General features: G+C 42.4%; 1 protein-coding gene across 2 annotated transcripts; it reads left to right on the forward strand.

Annotated features, from left to right (window-relative positions):
* The first annotated feature begins 272 nt into the window (after nucleotides 1-272).
* CFAP36 (cilia and flagella associated protein 36) lies at nucleotides 273-20,151 on the forward strand. 2 transcript variants are annotated; one of them, XM_048935403.1, is made up of 10 exons: nucleotides 278-721; nucleotides 4,544-4,608; nucleotides 5,494-5,595; nucleotides 6,497-6,611; nucleotides 7,539-7,626; nucleotides 9,104-9,155; nucleotides 11,353-11,476; nucleotides 15,617-15,780; nucleotides 16,167-16,322; nucleotides 18,292-20,151. In XM_048935403.1, the coding sequence occupies exons 1-10, from the start codon at nucleotides 604-606 to the stop codon at nucleotides 18,376-18,378; spliced, it is 1,071 nt and encodes a 356-aa protein (XP_048791360.1). In that variant the 5' UTR covers nucleotides 278-603; the 3' UTR covers nucleotides 18,379-20,151. The 2 variants fall into 2 exon arrangements, with proteins under 2 accessions (XP_048791361.1, XP_048791360.1); XM_048935404.1 differs by lacking the exon at nucleotides 5,494-5,595 and having other exon boundaries at nucleotides 273-721.
* The last annotated feature ends 353 nt before the right edge of the window (nucleotides 20,152-20,504 follow it).

Consider the following 20,504-nt stretch of genomic DNA (forward strand, 5'->3'; position numbering starts at 1 on the left):
TTAAAGTAGGCGTTTGGGTTTTAAAAACAAATCTCTCGCGTGTAAGAAAACATCCCAACTTATCAGTTACGCAGAAGCAGCAAAGCATCGGGAGGGGAATACATTTAAACCCTAAGGAGGGCACTCCAGCCTTTCAGCCGCGCCGCGGGGGAGGACAGTGGCTGAAATTAAATTAATGTCGCTTAAAGAAAAAAAAGCGGGCTCAGAGCTGGGGGCTGAGGCGGCGGGGGGCTGAGGCGGCTGGGGAGCGCGCCCGCCTTCCCGCCCTGCCGTCCCTCCCCTCAGCCCCGCTGCACGCGCAGTCTCTCCAGCGATCGCGGCGCCGCTTCGCGGCGACCTCACTGCAGGCCTCGTTTCCACTCTATCTTTTAATGCCGCCGCATTTGCGGCTGCTGACCGCCCCTCCCCTAAAGCCATGATCTGATTACGGCTGTAGGTCGTTAGGGCAGCCCTCTGCCCTCCACCCTCCCCACGCGCCCAGCCCCGCTCCCCTCCGCGGGAGCGCGCGGTGGTGCCGTGACGCCAGTTGCCGTGGTGAGGCGTGCGCGCACCACCCGCCCGACCCCCATCCCCAAACCCGGCGCCGCTCTGGGTGGCCCGGCCATGGCGGCGGAGGAGGAGGAGGCCGACGTGGAGTGGGTGGTAGACAGCATCGCCGGGTTCCTCCGCGGGCCCGCCTGGTCCGTCCCCGTGTTGGAGTTCATGGAGCAGAAATGCGAGGGTGAGCGGCGGGGCGCTGAGGCCCTTCCTGGCGGAGGAGCCGGGTTGGCGGGCGGGCGGGACGGGCGACCCCGCTTCGGTGCGGGTTGGTGAGGTAGGCCGGCACGGGACCCCAGCGCTGAGGGGCTGAAGGCATCGCTCTGTGGTACGAGGAATAAAATGTGGTCCTTCCGGGTCGCACCCGAGGAGCTGCCGTGCTTAAGCAGCGGCTCGCTCCAGTCAGCTGTATCTAAGAACAGGGCGTTTTTAACCAGGAGAACGATATGAAGGAAAACTAACACATATTAAGAGGTTGGGAAAGCTGTTGGAGGTTTGGGTGAACGGGCCGTTCTTTGTCACCCCAAAGCCTCAGTGTCCTGGGTGGGATGGGGAGGGCTGGGTGAAATACCTGCTCAAGCAGGTATGAGTGTGGAAAACCCCCAGTGATGGTGAAGGTATGTTATAAAATAAAAACCTGGTTACAGTCACCTATCCTGAGTTTCTCAGCGTGCAATAAAAGGAATGCTTTGATTGAGGAGAATCCTTTAAGCCATCATCGATGCATTTTAACACTGAAACACTGACATTATGACACAAAGGCTTCCCGGCGCTGTCACCTTGTGCTGTGCAGCAGCTCGTGTCGAGGGCTGCTATGAATCTGGAAATTGTTTCCACCCTTTGTGACCTCTGAAGATCACTGTGGGCACTCACACCTTTCCCTGATACACTGGTAAATGAGAAGGTCGGGTAAAGTTACCAGTCTGCCACATGGAAGCAACAGAAAAAGCGTGGCTAGAGCTTTTGCCTCAGTGTCTGCTCAGACTTCTTGCCATTGAGGCGTTTTGATTGCCGTGAAGTGGGTGGGATAGGTGGGAGCTGCCTCTCTTGTTTTAGGAATCAGGGTGTGCATTATCCCTCTCTGTAGCAGTGATCTCTCCTTAGAAGGTTGAGTGGAATTTACTGGCAGTAAGAAGATTTATGGAACCTCTGTAAATTTCCATGAAGCGGGCTTATATAATGGCCCCCTGCCAGTTTGTTGCTGTGTAAGAAATTAGAGGAGCAAAGTAGAGAAATGGGAGCAAGTGGTCTTCCAGGGTTTCTTTGGACAACTCCCAGCAGCTATTGAGAAAAAAGAAAAGGCTGAGGAAGTGTTGCTGCAGTGTTAGGGTTGCTAAGAAGCACAGTTGAAGAAATGCAAACTTTTAATTGCAGTTCAGCGCTTGTTTGCTTTTCCTTTCAATAAATGTGCTAATTCTACCACTGTTACTGAAGTGTTTTGTTGGGGCAGAATTCTTTTTGTTCTCAAAATGTCCAAAGCCTTCGGACTGAAGAAAAAAAAAAAAAAAGGCATCATTTCAATTAAGTGTCAATTTCTGATTAGTCAAAACTAGAGTTCAAGCTTTAGTAATGGGTGTGCAATTATTTTGCATATTTAGTTGCATATTACTGAATTTTGCATGTTTATTTAACATTGCATTTAGTAGGAGTGATCCTACTGTTGTTGTATCTGTTGCTAATTGCTTGTTTTCTCTTTCCCTCTTTCTGGGGACTTGACTAATTTCTCGTGGCTTCATTAATTTCCATTTCTGTGGCTTCAGAACTCAAGCTCAGCCTGTGGACATGCCTTAAAGGGTGGGGGCTTTTCTGTTTTACTCAGATATTCTAAGGTATAAATTGAAATATTGCTTTGTAAATAGATGAGCTTGACAATGATGTCGAAGACTGGAGGGTAAAGACAGGGTACAAAAAGCAGCAGCAGGTGACTGACTCCCGGTTGGGGGTGGGACTGGGGGTAGGAACAGAAGAGCTCCTGTACTTACTGGGTCTGTGACTGCAGATGAGTCAGCTCAGTCCCAGCAGGGAGGACTCAAACTTCACATAGCCGTCACCCTGTTTGAGGAATTTGCAAGCAATGGTTTTCAGTGTTAGCAGGAAAATGCTGAGTTTGTCTCCAAGGACGTCTGGGTCTCCCATCTTGTCCTGGTGTATTGGGTTCTTCAGGTCTTTCCTGTTCGATGACCAAAGACTCAGAGCCAAAACCTAGAGGAAAAAGATCACAACATGATTTAGAAGACATAACTTGAGAAAATCCAGGATCCCCATTCAGACACAGTATTCCTTAATGCAGTTTAACACAGGAGGATGTTGACCTCACTTGGTTTATTTGACATTTCACTTCATCCTTTTTGTTCAGACTCTGAAAGCAGCAGTTTGTGGAAGCTTTCCATTCTGCTTTCCATGTTGTCCTGGAACTGTGCAAGGAGGAGGACCTGGAGTCCCTTTGGTCCTTTTGCCAGCCCTCCGGGGTGTTCAGAGGGGTAAGGAACAGGAGGGGGTAGAAGGGCAGGGAGACATAAAGACAAAGGTTAGGGCCTGCATAGGCTATCACAGAGATCCCCAGAGGGAAGGAGATGCAGAAGACAACAGAGGAGTTAAGAATCTTCACCATCTTGGGTTTGTAATGTGGTGGTTAACATAGAAGCTGTTTTGTTTTAAGAGTAGGATTTATAGTACTATTTTTGTGAAACAAGCATTTTCTACCATTTGTATGTATTGCTGTATACTTGTAAAACCTCTTTTTTTGTAATGAAATGATATGGAAAAAAACATTTTCCTAGGTGGAGAAATGAAACAAAAGCAATTGCTGGCCTTCCAAATTCTATCTATTGAAAAGCAAGCTTCCTTGTGTTATTTAGAGGGCCAGAACTGTTTGATTAGATGTTTGTATTTGCTGTAGGTTGTAATGAATTAATGCTAGCTGTTAGGAACGACCATCTTACAGTCTGGGTTCTGACTGACGTTGCCTCAGTGTTGTTGCAGCTGGAAAATAATCTTTCCAAGAGTCACTCTGAATTACTGGGAGAGTTGCACTAGTTCTGTCACACAAATACCATCACCATTGCGGATGGCACATGAAAAAAAATCTTACCCGCTCACCAGTTTGTGAGCAGAATTCCTATTCTTCAGATGACTTCAAAGCATGCAAATGGGCAGTGATTTGTCCAAGGTGGAGTGGCTAATCTTGAGGGGAACTGACGATGTCTTACTAATAAGCCTCTGCTTTAATTGCTGGGTTTTGCATGACTTCTGTTCATTGCTGACATGATAAAAATGCAAATTGTAAATGTAAGTGTAAAACCCCCAGTCTTCCATTTCTCTTGCTTTCTGCTGCTTCTATTCTGTGCTACAGAAATCATTAGCTTGGTATTTCCAGTCAAAAGTTGTTAATGTGAGTCTACATGGATAATAATGGCACCTGCTGCATGGATTCCCGTTTTGTCTGGACCGTGGTAGATAAAATGTTCAAGTAACAGTAAATGACCAGCACCAGATCTTCTCTTTGGGACTCTCTCTCAATTGTTTTGCAAGCACGATCTCTCTTTCCTGCATCGCACTGGCTTCTTGTTAGTGAACAGCATTTAAAATAAAAGTTCAAGTCATTAGCACAGCCTTCATTTAAATGTATGCAGAGACAAATAACCTGGTTCAGTGTCATCTTCCGTATTAGAACAACCTCATGCAAGTTCACATGGTAGTTCTTACATTAAATCTTACTTCTTAATGCATCTATCTGCCGAATCCTCGGCTTGCTTAGGAATCTCTTCTGTTGTGAAAATGCATTTTTCTAGTATTAAATTAGCAGTGTTAGGATAAATTGCCACAAGTACGTGGGTAGCCTGAATGTGTGAAAAAATAGGTTTTTATTACTGATCATGTCTTGTCACATGATGAAAAGTATTAGCTTGTAAAGGTCGGTCTTACTTTAAATGGAAAATTAATTTGTGGCACTGGTATTGGAAGTACAGGTATGTGAAACACTGACTCAGAGATGTGTGTTTTCCAGTTTTTGATGATGAAGAGGAAAGCAAGTTGTCCTACACAGAAATTTATCAGGAATACCAAGCACTGGTGAGTGTTATTCACTGCTGGGGTGGAATTCTAAGAAATAATGTGCACTGTTGAAGTAGTATGTGGATAAACTTCTAGTTGTGCTGTATTTGTTATTCGGAATTTACTAATGCTGCATGCCATGAGTGTTATTTAGGTATTCTTTGAGTCATGCTCATCTGTGCATTTTGAGGCATAAGCACAGATATACAGAAATGTTACTTTTTCTTACACAGCCTTACCTATTTGTCCTTAATGTGAGTGCTGTGGCTAGCTAGAATGTGTTATGAGCTGGAGAGCCTTCACATGTGGAAAGTTAAGGACAAACAGCACAACGTTAGAAAACTTGTTTCCTTATGAGATCGGTAAACCTTATTTCAAGTATCAGAATAAAATACAGAATGTTTTTGGAGCATGCTGAAAATACTTACAATCAATGCACACAGTTTTCTAAAACGTTTCCTTATAACAAGGCTTGGTAGTTCTTGATGTCAAGAACCACGAGTGGAGTGAGTATAGGCCAGCAGTGATTTCTGCTGTGATCCTGAAGATGGATCCTTGGATGCACAGACTGGCCAAAAAATCCTTTTACTTAATAAGTACAAATGGTGAGGAATATCAGCTGGGAGTCTGGAGAGAAGGTAGAGAGGTGAGGTCCCTGGAGGCTGGAGAGGTTCAGTTAAGCAGTGACCAGTTTCAGCAAAAAAAATCGGCACTGATTTAGGACGGCTTATAAAAGCAAATAAGCCAGAAGCATCAGAGAAAGCAGTGATGTTATTGCAGTGATTTCTCTGGGAGTTTTAAAAAAACACAACAGCAGCAAGAAAGAAGACAGAGCTATGGGCAAAAAACACCATGATTCTTAGGGGAAAATCTCCTAGAAAGTAAGGCTTATATTTCTTACAGGTCGAAAAATTATTAGAAGGCTATCTTACAGAAGTTGGCATTACTGAAGAGAAATTTCAGGAAGCTTTTTCATCTCCTCTTGCAAAGACTCACACTTCGCAGGTATATTTTCCTTTGCTAAGGAATGCATAGATTTAATGTTTTAGCTTTGTCTTTCCACAGATGTATGTTTGAACATGCAAACATACATGTTGGAAAAGCTTTCTTTTTAAAACTTCAACGTTCTAAAACCTAATGTGCCTGTTTATATTGTGAACTTTGAGCAGCAAAACATGCATCTTTGAAACAGCAGCGGGCACTTGTGTGCTGTCACTCTTTTGAGATTTCTCTTCCATGCTTTATACTTTCTAAACCAAACCTCTAAGCTTAAAGGCATGTCTGCCACCTACCTTTATGTGCAGATTTGTCAGCTTTATGGTGGCATTCAGTCCATTTGTAGTAGCAGAAAAACTTGAAGATTAAGAAAAACAGACACAAAAGCAAAAGGTGTTTTCCCCCAATTTTGTAATAAAACAGTAAAATCTGTAAGACAGAGATTGCCCTGGGGAGACAAGGCTTGATTCTGTACTGCTTCACCTGCTGGAAGCTATCTTTAGGAATTGTCTCAGGTATGTGGGGCAGAGAAGTGGGAGCTCCTCCTGCCAGTGAAGTGCCTTGTTGAAATGTCTCCTCCAGCAAGGTTTGTCAGGGCGCACATTCCTTTCTCAAGCTTACAGATTTGTTCAAGAAATCCAACAAATTGTGGTTGTAAACTTACACTGGGAAACCTTCCGGGCTTTATGATAATATGTAGCCATGATGATCCAAGGGCAATAAACCATCAAATTCTTTTCTTACCTACCAGCTCAACTTATATAGCTAGAAAAAGCAGACAGATAAAAGGATGAAATAGAGTTATTAACATCAAGTTCCACAGAATGTAAATTTTAATATAATTTCAAGCAAACTGAAAAGGTTTTGATTTCTGTATTTTAATTAATTTGCATATGCCTTCCTCCCACAGGCCATTTTGCAGACAGTGCTGGCAGCAGAAGATTTTAGACTATTTAAAAAAATGATGGTACAGAAAAATATGGAAATGCAATTGCAAGCCATAAGAGTCATGAAAGAAAGAAATGGTAAGAAGTAGAAAAGAAAACAAAAAGCCTCATATTTATTTATTTATTTTTTTTTAAGACTGTGTAATCCAGTTATAAATGAAAACAGAGTGCTGGAGTTGAAGTTAAGTTAAGGGAAAACACTGAGCTGGTTTTACTGAGACCAGGATTTTAGTTCTTGGATTATATTCTCAGACACAGCAGTTTATTTTCCTTTTTCAAGTAACAGATGGTGAACTCTATAAAATTTTGGGTGAAACTTGATCTGTTTTTTGCTAGAGAATTTTGCTGAGTGTTAATTGCATCAGTTCATCAGTAGTGATAGTGCTCTGCTGCAGAGCTCAGTGCAGTCTGTCATGCCTGCCCTACAGTTCACACTGCATTTGCACAGGAAAAAATCTATGGACAGAGCAGAAGTTTGGCCTTCATCATTGTAATAGATAAGTGCTGTAAAAGAAGAACTTTACACCCAACTCTACTGCTCTGCTGATGTTCCTAGAAGTTTTTTTTTATCTTCTCCCTCTTTTCATCCATGTCTTCTGTGTTATTCCTTTGTTTTGTCTCACTGGGTGTGTGTTTTTTTTCCAGAGAATACTTCAGTTTAATGCAACACCTAGATTAGAAAATGGTTTAATTAACCATGGTTGGTTTGTAGTCTGCAGGAAATAGCATATGACAATCAGTGCAGACTGTGCTGTATGTTCTGCCCTCAGATAGCAAAGCCTTTTTTATGTCAGAGACTTTTGCCTTTTTGCTACTTGCAACAAGGATCTAGAATCATTTTGTAAACAATTTACAGCAAGGAAGGATTAGGTACATTTTTTCTTTCTCTCCTTTATCTCAACAAGATTTATTTCTCATCTTTGTCTGAACACTGATGCCAGTGGAGTTCGAAATAACTTTCTTTAGAGTAAAGCATGCTTTTTGCATACTTTTATTTTTTGGTAGGTGTGTTGCCTGACTGTTTGACAGAGGGTTCTGATGTATTCAGTGAAATTGAAGAAGAAGAAATGAAAATACTCAGGGAGGTTCTAAGGTAAAATAAGAAATCAGTCCTACTTTCCACCTTCCTGGAAAATAAAAGGATATAGGACCTATATAGCCTTTATAATGAAGGATATAGACCTTCTAGCCTTTTCTGGGAAACTGCTTTCAGATGGCACGAGAAAAATGAATTGTGCTAGACAGTGGATGTGATCAAGGCTATCTAAAGACATAAGAATTACCACTCTGCCATGGTGGAACCATCTTGGTGATTCATGAAATGATGTGCAGCCTTAAAAGCCCCACTGGTTCCATTGTCCTCTGAATCTCAAGGCAGAGCTGTGTCCAGTGACTTTGGACAAAGGAAGCTGTAAGCTGTTCTGTGAGCACTCTTAACCCAGGAGTGGAGATATACGATCAACACTGCTTAAAGCAGCTTTGTTACTCCTTAACGAGGATACCATACTTTGTTCTGTGTCCTTCAAAGCCTTGGAAAGGCAAATTCTGCTTCTGCAGTAGTCCTTACTCATTTCCACAGCCTCCTCCTTAGTTGTGTTCAGCGTCTCCTGCTGTCATCTAAGATGCATGTGACTGATACAACTTCCATAGATTCTCCTCCACTCCCAGTTCACCCATATAGAAAGAATCATAAACAAATAATAACATATTAATACATTTGGGTTATATTATTATATTTACCCTCTGCGTTTCTACCTTTAGCAAATCAATCAGTGGATAGATAGATAAGCCCTGGAAATTCATATACAATTATTTTAGTTCAGGGAGAGATAGAGGACTGAGTTCTGCATGTCTATCATGATTTTCTCTTTCAAGAATGCATTTTCATTTAAGTCATGAAATACGTAGGCTGCTCTGGAAGAAATGCCTGCTGTGTTATGATGCTGGCCTACAACATCACAGCCAGATGGTGGTAGTACAGCAGTAGAGGTTGAACCTTCCCAGCAATATCCAGTTATATTTTGTTGCTGAGTGACAGATGGCAGCAGAGGGGCACTCTGGCAAGATGGCATTTGATACAGAAGCACATATGAAGCCAAGGTGCATCCTTGGATTCCTTTATGCAGAAAAAAAAATTGCTTCCACTGAAACTTGTAGATGCTGGCTGAATGTGTATGGAGACCAGGCACTAGATATTAGCACAGTGAATTGCTTGATGATCAGCAGTGGTGACAGCAGTGTGGAAGGTAGCCGTGTTCTGGACAGTCATGAAGTCTTCTAGGAGCACTGAACACAAGCTCTTTTTCATTGCTGCTGAAAATGCTTGCTTAGTGGTGATTGCATTGAAAAATAACGTTTTGTAGCTGAGAATTTACCAAATTGTGCTGTTGTGCTCCGTTGTATCTGCTGTCATTTCTGTGGAAATAAATAGGAGACACTGCCTATGTATTTTGGACACTTGCTCACATATCCAACAATTGATTTGATAGTCCCCAGCTATTTAAGCAATGCTGAATTTACGTAGAAATCATTGGTAGCAAAGAAGTCTCGACTTATGTCTTGTGTTACAGGAAATCTAAGGAAGAATATGAAATAGAGCAAGAAAGGAGACGGATGGAAGAAGTGAGTATCTTATCTTTCTAGATGGTTTATGCTGAGGATTGAGAAATGCTGTGAATATTCTCGTCCCAGGCATCAACTGTATCAGTCCAAGGCAGCACATGCCACCCTAAGCAAATAAAAGCTCTGTCAATAAGGTCTTCATTTTGAAGGGGCTGTTCTGTTGTCTACATTTTTCTTGATGGTATCGTTGACGTTAATGCCATGTATAATACCAGTATTTACCAGTCATCTGGTGCAGCTCATAAGCATATTCCTTTAGTACCTGAATTGTAAGATTCTGGCAACGGGTGTCAGCCTTTCAGATTTAGAGAACATCTGAATTACCAATTCTGTCAAGATCAAAGAAACTTCAAAGCATAAGCTTCTTAGTGACTGCAGCATTCTTAATCTCTCAGGAATGTTAAGGATTGCTTCGTAGACACTGTAGTTACTCATTAAGTCAGCCCAGCGCTGCCAGAACCTAATCACCAGGAACTAGAAATCCCTTCCAAGCGAAACCATCACTCAGGTAACTGAATGTAAGTGGGGACTGGCTGAACTGCCAGTCATTAAGCAACTGAGAAGCAGATTGAAGTCTGAGGAAGGCTTCTCTGAGGAGGCAGCAGCAGCTACAATGACTGTAGTTTCTACAGTGAAAATGTGTCAGTAAATCTCCTCTTCAACAGGAGAATACATTTCAAGTATACAAAAAAGCTCGAATTGTAGGCCGTTTAAAAAGGGAGCAAAATGGCTTCTCTGTTCTTTTCCATCATAGGAAATTGAGCCTAGTAAATTTGAAAAGAGAAAGCATTGTGTTTCTTCAGCCTGATTGACAGAGGAAACTACCTGGAGGCCAAATATAACTACTGCAGAGGTCTCCACTTTATTTCCAAGCTTGTTCCTTAGGTCAGACCATGACACATGCAGATGATAGTCATGTTACTGAAATTCTACCAAAGTAACCTCTGCTGTCCTCTGACACTGCAGAAAAAGGGTGAAAAAACATTGTTTCCTATGTTACAATGATGCATTCCAGGAAATGAGTCACCTGTTCTAAGAAACCTAGAAGCTCTCTGTCTCATTTTAACAAATGATATTCTAAGGTACAGGCTTATCCAAATCCTTACAGGCCAGCCAAGAATATCAGTATTCTTGATAAACGTGCCAGATTACAGCAGTGTCTCATTTTTCAGCCTAGCCACTGAACTGTTTCTTCTTGGAATAGAAATGCATGCACGGAGCTGTACCTCATGAACTGCACTTGAGAGTTTACGATATCTAATTCCATTTAGTGGTTCTTTTTGAAGACATGTAATTCTGTCAGCCAAACTACTTACTTATTGGAAGACTCTTCTGCATATTTGATAAAGATAAAACTTGGTACTTCAGCTCTATTTGCTCTAAGATGGAATTCTTAAACCTTCTTATCCATAGAAAACTGTAGCAAAGAGCACGTGGAAAATACTATTTCAGCTTACCTTAGCATGACTGATCCCATTGGGATGCCTTCTGCCACTTCCTTTCAGTCACAGGACCAGACCATAAGAGTTTAATAATGCAGAACTTATTTGGAAGGCATTGGCAGGAAGTCTGGCTACAGAATTAATAGAAATTCACTCAGTTTAACTCAACAGAAAAGCACGAATCAGAGAGCTGATGAATAGTAGAGACATTTTCTGGGCAATTTCCAGCTTTTTCAGGGGTGGATTGCATGGTCAAGATTTCTCAGATAAGCATAGAAGTAAAGCAGCATCAGAAATCATCCAACCTGTTACTTCCATTCAGGTGATTATTTATTTCTAACTTCAGTGCATACTCCTAAGTCCTCTTACTATATGACATGTTTTTATGGTGGGTGGAGGTCTGTTGGAAAGTCACAAGCAAAGCACAGTATAAAAAACCCCTAAGTCACCCATTTGTAGCTGGGAAAGAAAAATGTCAATTTATCTAATGTTTTCAATTTGACTGTTGGTTAGAGAGTAAGTTTTGAACTAAAATAAACAGAGAAGCTCATAACTATAAGCCAGTACAAACATTCCTACCAGTAAAACAAAATAAGCAGTTTGCTTTGTTCACTTTGTCAATGCAATATAGGTAGTGTAAACAACACCATTTTAATTAGGAGTTTTCAAGAGTTTCCTGTGTATTGGAAGTTTAATGCCTGGGATACAGTGGTGGGAATTGTAATGCTTGGTTTTGTTTGCTGTTTTAATTCAAGGCACGTGCTAAATGCAAATCACCAGCTGTGACCAGTTCTCCAGGAGATTCAAGAGAAACTGTAAAAGTTAAGGAGTCTACTGAGGGAGCTGATGGTTCTGAAGATACTCCAAAGTTATCATTAGGTAATCTTATGAGAAAGCTCAATACTAGATGTGCAACACACACACACGTGATCCTCAAGAACAAGCATTGTATCTCAGTGGAATTTATTCTTAAAGAGAGTTTGTGAAAAATTTGTAGCTTGATATTCTGAGATCACTTTCAATAATACAGTTCCAACTTTAGCAAGTCTGCACTGTCCTTAGTTATTTTTCCATGGGTCCATTATTCATCTTTGTATGCATTCACACTAAGCTCTCATATCACAAACACTTGAGCTGGATACTTTTAGCCTTTTTAGTACCTGTGGGGCATCCTTGGGCACTTCCTGTTTTGTGGCCGTTAATACATGAAGTGGTTGTAGGACCCTCAGTTCTTTAAAACTGACTTAGTGTCCTTCATGTTAGGAAATATAAAAGAAAAGAGTGTCACCTTATAAAATATCTTTTTCCCCTCATCTTTTCTGCCTTCTTGGAAAGTTTTGTTACAGTTGTTTGAACTCTGATTCTCTGCTTTCCACTCTTGGAAGAATGCAGGAGGCCTGCAGGTGTACTTGTATTCTTCTCTTAGCCTGATTTGATTCCTCTTATTTTTGCATAGTTATGCCACCTTTCAACAGCACCGTTAGATTACTCATCTGCAGAACTTAATCTGTATTTGAGAGACAGGGGATCTTGGAGCCTGGGATCAGAACTTGTTTGCTGTTCTTGTGCCTGTTCAGCTGAAGCTGAGCATTTCTATGCTCCTTAAACACCAGAGAAGAGAAGTCAACAGGCAGCTCTTTGAGAATCATCTTGCTTTGTAGAGCTGGCATCAAGCAACACATACCTGTTCCAAAAGGCTACTAAGAAAGCTTGTCTCAGCTTATCCTCCAGTATAACCTTAGAAAAGTGGTTTCAGTTGATGGTGAGGGCTAAAATAAAAATCAAAGAGCACGCATACTGTGAATCTTCTTCCAGACTACTCTCCTACAGAGACTACTTTTCAGTCTCTTAATACCTCACTCCAGAGCACAGGCTCCCATCTAAAGCTCCATCTTGGATAATGGGGTCATAACCGCAGCTTGAGTCTCTTCTGCATAGTACCACATGCAGCGCTGGGAAGGAGCACAGCACTCTGTGCCTCTGTCTTCTCCATGTGGTTTGGTCCCAGACCCTCACTGCCCACCACACCTGTTCTCAGATCCTGGATGTATTCTCACTTGAAGAGTCACCTTAGCACAGAACAGAGTAGCTTGCCTTTCCTACCTGAGAAGAGGAAGTATCCCATACCAAGGGAGCATCAACTTGGCAATGTGACCCCTTACACAAAACAGTCCTCAGTCAGGGAAATACAGCACCCCACCTTTTGTCAGGCACGTATTTCTTTTCTTTCAGCCTCTTGCCTTTTCATCATCTTTTGCAGTTTCACTTCAAGATCCCAAACTTCATTTGGTGGACCTCTAAAAGTTTTCTACTATATAATGAATTTGAAGCTAATGGCAATTGTTTTAGTTTTCTTAGTTTCAATTTGTTGAACCCTGTTAGTGGTTCACAAATGAGATTGCAAAACCATTCATCCTGTGCACTGACCACCCAACTTCTTGCACCGCTAGGAGATAGGAAGGAGAGTTTCATAGTAACAGTCACACACAGCACCTTGGAGTGCAGGTGACCTTCCTACCATTCCTCAAAAACACCCCCCCTTCCTTGATACCTGCCAGTTGTGTTTGCACCCAGCACGGATAAGGATGCAGCACCTGCTAGAGTGGCCCTGGGGTTGCTTTTGAGAAGAGTGAAGTATTTGCCCACATCAAAAAGCGTTGCTTAGCTTAGTCACCCACAGTATGAGTGTACATACAGACAAATTCTCAGAGGAAAAAACAGGTTATATGCCAGTGCAATTACAGTGCTTTGAGATGTTGTCTCCTTGTACGTCTGCCATCGACCCTCCTTCCCTTGTCTCCTTAGTGTCTTTTCAGGTTCATGGGTTAAGTGAAACTGAGGGTCCTATGATCACATCCTACAGGTACTGCTAGGACACAAACATCTCGAGTGTTTGCAATATGGACAGCAACAGTGTAAATGCACACACACAGCACATTTCAAAGGACCACTTCCTGGTAAGTGGTTTCCCTTGTTCATAGTGTTGGTTCTGGTGTTCGGCATGCACTGTGTGTTCTTTAGGTCTTTTTTTCCTCTGCTTTTTAAAGAAGGCAGCTCTGGTGTAAAGACTTCTTCCTAGCACTTTTAGCTCTCGTGGTACCTCTAAGCAATTTATCAAAAAAGATGGACATATTTCACTGAAACACAAATTCTTCATCTTTATTCTACATTTCTTACTTTGTTTTCTGCGCTTTGAGCATTCTCTCTCCTTTGCTTTTCCCATTGCTTTTTTCAGTTGTCATTTTCTGTACTGAAGAAAGCAGCAGCATTGAACTGAACTATTCCATGCTTTAACTTAAAACAACAGCAGCCTCCTGCAACAAAAAACCCACAAACAACTGAGGGAACAACACCTTGCTCTGCACTCGGTGTCAGTGAAGCTAGGCTATGCCATCTCTTACTGTGCTTTGCTAGGGGCCAAGGAAACAGCTCATACTTTAATACTAATGCCACTTGTTTCTAAACATTACTGAGAAAAACCCACAGTGCATCACTGCAGAATTATAATTCGCTACATTCAGTTGTGCATCTTAACTCAGGGATCACAGATACACTCAAAAAGACTGCATGCACTAAAATTCTTATTGTACTCAGTGTTTTTGCATTGATACCAGTATTTTCAGGTTTATTTAAACAGTTCTAAGACTCTCCATTTTTAATAAAAATGTAGCAGGGGCGGCAGCTTACCTTACTCAGAAATAGTTGTAGGTCGCTTTGGGAGAAGTCTTGGTGAAGTTCTAGAGACATAGGCTGCTCTGCAGCTTGGTGACTGGAAAACTTTGACTCTAGCCTCAGCAGCACACAGTGGAGTTCTGTGGGATTGCAAGGCAAAATTATCCTTTGTATCTGCAGACATGAAAAGCACAGCTGGAATCAGCTGAGGGTTTGTTTGTCAACACAGGCAGCACTTGTCCAACAAAAAGCAGCCAGAACTAAGCAGGGTGGCATGCAGAGTAGCTGCTTTGGGCAAGGTGAGGGAGCTGATTGAGGAAGGAAGGCACTGGGGTCACCTGAACCTTGTTTGAACTTCCCTGCCCAGAGCTCCCCTGGCAGCCCCCAGCCAGCCCACCTGGGCCTCCGAGCTCTGCTGATGTCAGGCACAAAGCCAACTTCTGGTGCATCCTCTCCTAGAGAGAAGATCAGTTCTGAAAATGAGATCTTGAGCTGTGGGTCTGAATAGGTGACCTTCCAGTTTTGGGGCCTGCATAACGCTTTGCACCTTGAGTATTTGCTTTCTTCCCTCTTCCCTACAAGTTCACTTAAATACTATTGTCTGATTCTGTTCTTCGAAGCTGAAAGCTGAAGCAGCACCCTTGTATTTGGAGTTGGCTGAAGCATGCTGTGTGGGCTGCTGATTACTTACTCCTAATTAACACAGAGAACGAGGGCATAATCTTAATGTAAACCATTCACTGGAATATTGCATATGAAATTACATTCCAAGCTGTAGCAATAGGGCAGAACAATAGGATGGGAGAATTGGCATGATAGAAAGGTGCTATAAGAGAAGGGGAAAAAAAATTGCTTACCCATATCTGAAGGCTCCAGGTCCACAGGGGAAAGCTTCACCAGAAAGAGACCTCCAGAGAGAAATCCTTCCCCAGCAGGGGTCAGCCCTTCAGTGGGGTCTAAAAGAGGTGCAGCCAGGCTCCACCCCTTCTGGTCACACAGCTGAATTGCCTTCACCTGTGCTCCCAGGGCTGACCGTCCTTTCCCCAGGTGCTCCATCAGTGGGTCAGGCTGGGACTCAGCAGTTCCCATACACAAGCACTGCACAGTAATTCATCATAGCAGTAGCGGTGCTTTAATGTAAAGCGTTACTTAGTCGTGTAAATACAGTACTTACCAGTGGATTTTGATGGTAAGTTTTATGAAAAGAATATAAAATCACATTTCTCCCCTTCTTATTAAATCTCCCACTTCTTCAGAGGAGAGATCTGGATGTTAGAGGAAACCCTCCATTTATTTGTTATTTGATGTGTTACTGTTTTGTTTTTTTTACGTGACGTTGCTGTTTAGAGGAATCTCGGCAATCTGTAAGGGCAGACTTAAAGCCAGTCTGCCCAGCACAGAAAGGCCCAGAGCGCTCACCTCAGCCCACCAGAGGGAAGGAGGACACGAAGAAGAGAGCACCTGCAAAACGTGCAGAAAGTGCAGCACAGAAAGCTGTGCCAGAAGGACACGTAAGTTTAAAACAACCAGCAATGCCTTCTGCCCCAAAACAGAAACTAGAATGACAGAATATAGTGTTACGTTTATAATCACGGTTTTTATTATCGTGATGCATTTCTTTTAACCAGCATGCTGTTTGTGGTATTTAGCACTTTGATTTGCATGGAGTTCAGATCACCACTCCGTTCTTAAGAGTAGAATTCTAGAACTTAGCATTCAGCCTTTAACCTTGTGATAAGTTCTTAGTAAGACAGCTGTGGCTTGAAGTTCTCGCTTGGCTTCTGAAAACAAGCGACTAAGTTGAGAGGCAAAGTTGATGTAAAGGCTTTTATTTCATGAATGCATAACTTAATTTTGTTATGTGTATTATTTCCAAATGTACTTCAAAAACATCCAGAATGCACCAGAACTTGATGAGCAGCAGCTGAGACAACGGGAGGAGTACCTTAAGAAAAAACGAGATATGCTGGTAGCTGCAAAGAAAGAGTCAAGAAATAATATAATACCACCCACAAACAGGGACCAGAAGGAAGAGGAACCATCTCCTAAAGAGGTAAAGGGTTCGAATACTTAAAATCATCCTGATGGCTTTATAACAGGCAGGCAGTTTCAGTGAAGGTATGGCTGAGTGTGGTACCAGTATTAAAGGACAAGTGGTGGGAGTAGTGGAACTATTGTCAGGTCACGGGTTTTGCAGAAGAGTACAGGCTAAAAGTGTTAATGATTAACTTAGCATTTCACCTCTGTATTGACAAATCCTCTTGATTAAGTTTACGAACTGGCTTTCTTTTAATCCTTTGACCAACTCTTGGGCTTCCTTAAATCCCTGTTTTTGTTTTTTTTTTTTCCATCTAAGACAGGGAAAAATATTTTGCAAAGTCCAGTTTTACATAGAAAAGCTTGCTTAGTTCTCTTGATCTCAGAGGGTTTTGCTCCTTTTTCAAATAAATAAATCCCTGGTTAACAAATCAGCCACTGGAGTAGAAGTGATGAGATAATGCAATTTAGAAAGACAAGGCACTCTGAGGAATAGATGCTGCTATCATCTATCTGGTTGTCTTCAACACAAGAAAATATTTGTGGAAGAATTAGAATTATAAGAAAGGGAATGGTAAATTTGTAGAGATACAAGAGATATTCCATTCTTCATGGTGTCTTTGTCCCACATACAGTTGTGAACGGTCTCCTACCCATGTTGGTCAGTAGCTACAAACGTGTTCTCTGTTCAGCCATGTATCAAGGGCAGGGAGAGCTCTGTGGGATAGTTCTGCACCTCAGAAAGAAGATTGAATTGTGACTGTAGTAATAAGGCTGTGTCCTCAAGAGATCCTCATCCCATTATTCTAGTTGGTAGACACTGCAACGCAGCAGCAGTGGTTGGCTTGCGGCGTGTTGCTGCTGGTTCAGCTGGTCATCCTGTCACCATCTTGGTTCCATCTGCAGTAATGACTGAAGCATTTGTCACAGTCTGACTTTACAACTTGGACAGTCAGCAGATCTCTCTTACAGAGGGCTTTGTCCTTGCATGTGTAGTGCAAGGAGGTGAAACCTGTGATGGTAACAGCAAGTGCTCCGTGCAAGGAAAGTCAGTGAAAACAACAGAACCACTCTTGTATCAAATCCTGTTTCCTTAAGGCACAGTAGGAAAAAAAAAAAAAGAAAGAAAGAAAAAGAAGGCTTCTGCTGCTTTTCAATCTGTTAGGCAAATGCCATGTATAAAACACCCAGTATTCTGGGCAGGGCAGGGAGATGAACTCAAGGACTGACTGTCAGTCAGTGAATTAACCGATATGCTCCTTAGCATGCAGGAGGTGCTGCGATCACAGAAATCCTTGTGATAGAAAATCACATCTGGGAAAAACAGTCAGCTGCACCAAGGAAAGCAGGCACAGCCATAAAGACTGGCATCCTATGGCAGGATAAAGCAGTCAGTGTAGGTCAGACTTCAGGAGAAAAGAGCCTTCTGCTAACCATTAATTATGGTAATATGATGTGTTTGTTACAAATAACAGGTCTGATAAACACTTTTGTGAAAAGAAATGCTTAAACTCTCAATGTGGATAAGGGGGATAGTAGAAAACCTTAGAAAAGAACGCTATTAAAAAGCAAATCGCTGCTCCTTAGCAAAGAGAACCCACTTAAGATAAGAAACTTTGTTGTCTGACGAGTGCTTTGTAATTGCTGAGCATTTTAATGTGCTCAGGATGCGCCCTTGGCGATGATGGGTGAACTCCTGAGCAGCACCAGTAAAGTGAAGACACTGCTTGACCCACTTCCCAAGAAATGAAGAAACTTTTTGCATCATTTTGGGTTGCAAGCGAGTTTGAAGGGGTGGCCGTGCAGCATCAGGTTTGAAAGTGATGCTCTTTGGCTGCTCCTGGTTAGGAAAAAAGGTCTCTGCCAGCACTGCCTGCCGTGGCTCAGCTGCCTGGGTAGCAGTTAGCATTAGAAGCTGCAGTACGCATTAGGAAGTCGTGCAGTTTATTTATTGCAGTGTTTTTTTTTCCCCATTTTGTTTGTAGGAAGTTTCAGAAGAGAAGCAAAAACTACTGCAGAAGAGGAAAGTGCTCGCAGAAAAACTAAAAGAAGAAGTTATTAATAAGCGGTAATTGTGAGAAGCTCATTGCAGACCTCAAGAACATAGGCATCTTTTAGAATAAATTATAACCAATAACGGAACGGGTTTGTTTTCAAGTATCTCACACTTGTTTTTATAGAGCTTTCGGACAACTCATTCTGTACTTTGTATAAAATATTTGAAGTTGTGCTGAAATGCATTGGAAACGGATTTTCCAGAATGCTGGAAGCTCACGGATTTTCACTGGAATGTGCTCAGCACTGAGGCAGTTTCACAGCCTCACCCACTCAAATGTACAACAAATATTCATCTGTTAAAATAATAGCTAAAAAATGTGAACAAACAGGTTTGATTAACCTTAACTTTTTCTAAAGATTATAGAACTTGGTTCATTAGAATATCAGAAATAAACTACTATTTCGGGCTGTAATGAGTCTGAGTTCACATAGAAGTGCTAATGTGACCATCTTGTAGTTGAAGGAGCAGCTCATGCAGCATGAAGTGAGGAGAGCTGGAGGTGACGCTGCTGTACACACCTTCGAGGCAGCTCACCTGTATCTTAGATCCAAGTTTGCTATGAATAATTTAAAGAACAAAGCAAAAGTAAGAACTAGGAACATCACCAGAGCAATTTGGTTCCAAAGTCAAGTCTTTAAACAAATCATTTACTGGTTTGCCTTTGGCAGACTTAAAATGAAGCAGGGGAGAGGGTGTCCTTAGCACACTGTTGACTGTAACTCTAACTGACGTTAAAAGAAACGGCCCAACCACTTCAAGTTCGTGTAGCTTTTTATTAAAATAGCATTTATAACTGATACATGTTGGCAGATGTTCTTTACTTTTCCAAAAGGAGTGGTAGTGGAAGGGCTCCGGCAGGATCCGTGCAGGGGAAGCAGCTGTGGGCGACCCCTGGGGGCCGAGATGCGAGGTGACAGCCCCAGCCGTGAGCTGCTCGTGTGCTGCCTGCCGCTTTCTACAGGAACCTGGAGAGGAATGCGAGCAGCACAGCTTAATGCCCCTTTATACAGTTTTTTAGTAGCTGTAAAAGTTGGTGATGTTCTTGTTTTTGCTGTTGGAGAAAGACTCGTGTTGGTCTGAAGCATTTTTTAAGCTCCTGACAGCACTTGAGGAGAGAGCTGACGTGGTGAGGAGCACTGAGCGAGCTCAGTGAGCTTCAGTCAGAGCCTGAGGAGCTGCCTTGGGTAGCTGTTCAAAGAGCATCAGGACAGCCTGGGTCCACGGGCCAGGTAACAGTCTTTCAGCCTTAGGTTAGTAAAGGCACACGGTGCAGCTGCTGCTTGAGTAGCACTGGAGGTGGTTTATCATCTTTACCGATGGAGAAAAGACTCGAGAAGAAAAAGAGACGGCGGTCAGCGGGAGAGCAAGCACGCAGCAGCAGTACTGCAGGCAGCTCTGCTTGGAGCAGTGAGGGAAATTCAGATCCTCCACGTCCAGAGCTGAGGGCTCAGCACCGCCATCCCCAGGTCCACACGAGTGCCATCCAGCTGCACCTGGCTCAGAGGTGGGAAGAGCTCGTGTCCCCTCGTAGCAAGCAGTCACTAACACAACGGCACAACAGCTATTCTAAACGAGTGGTGGGAGATGACCGCACTTAAAATCCTGAGTGAACTTACCGTGTACAACAAACCAAACAAAAGCAGTAATTATGGAATTACAGGGTCACATTTTAATTCCTGAATTGTACAGTTCAGCATTAATATCACCACGTGTATACAAATGGTGTAAAACAAGTACAGTGGTATTTTTAATACAAAATAAACTTCTGTTTTATGGAAAAACTATACTTCATATCTACACAGACAGCCCATCTTTTTCCAAACGATAGCTAAAATTAAAATTAACTACAAAATCTCCAAAACAGAGAAACTGCTTCAGTTCAGACTATTCCAGGAGAAATGGACCCATAACACATTACAAGAGTGATCTACGTGGTGGACTGCAGCTGGTTTCGTAGCTCATTCTGTTTTTTAAACATTTCTGACATCACGTGCTGGAAGTTTCCTCTCCCTTCTTTGTGATCTCAGAACACATATGGGCAAACTAACATTAAAATATTTACAGTTCGCTTCCTGTTCTTGAAATAAAACCCTGGACCTGGCCTCTCTCAGCTCACCTAGCTTGGCTGCGCTTCATTTA

This window comes from Lagopus muta, chromosome 2 (genome assembly GCF_023343835.1).
Source record: "Lagopus muta isolate bLagMut1 chromosome 2, bLagMut1 primary, whole genome shotgun sequence".
Taxonomy (NCBI): domain Eukaryota; kingdom Metazoa; phylum Chordata; class Aves; order Galliformes; family Phasianidae; genus Lagopus; species Lagopus muta.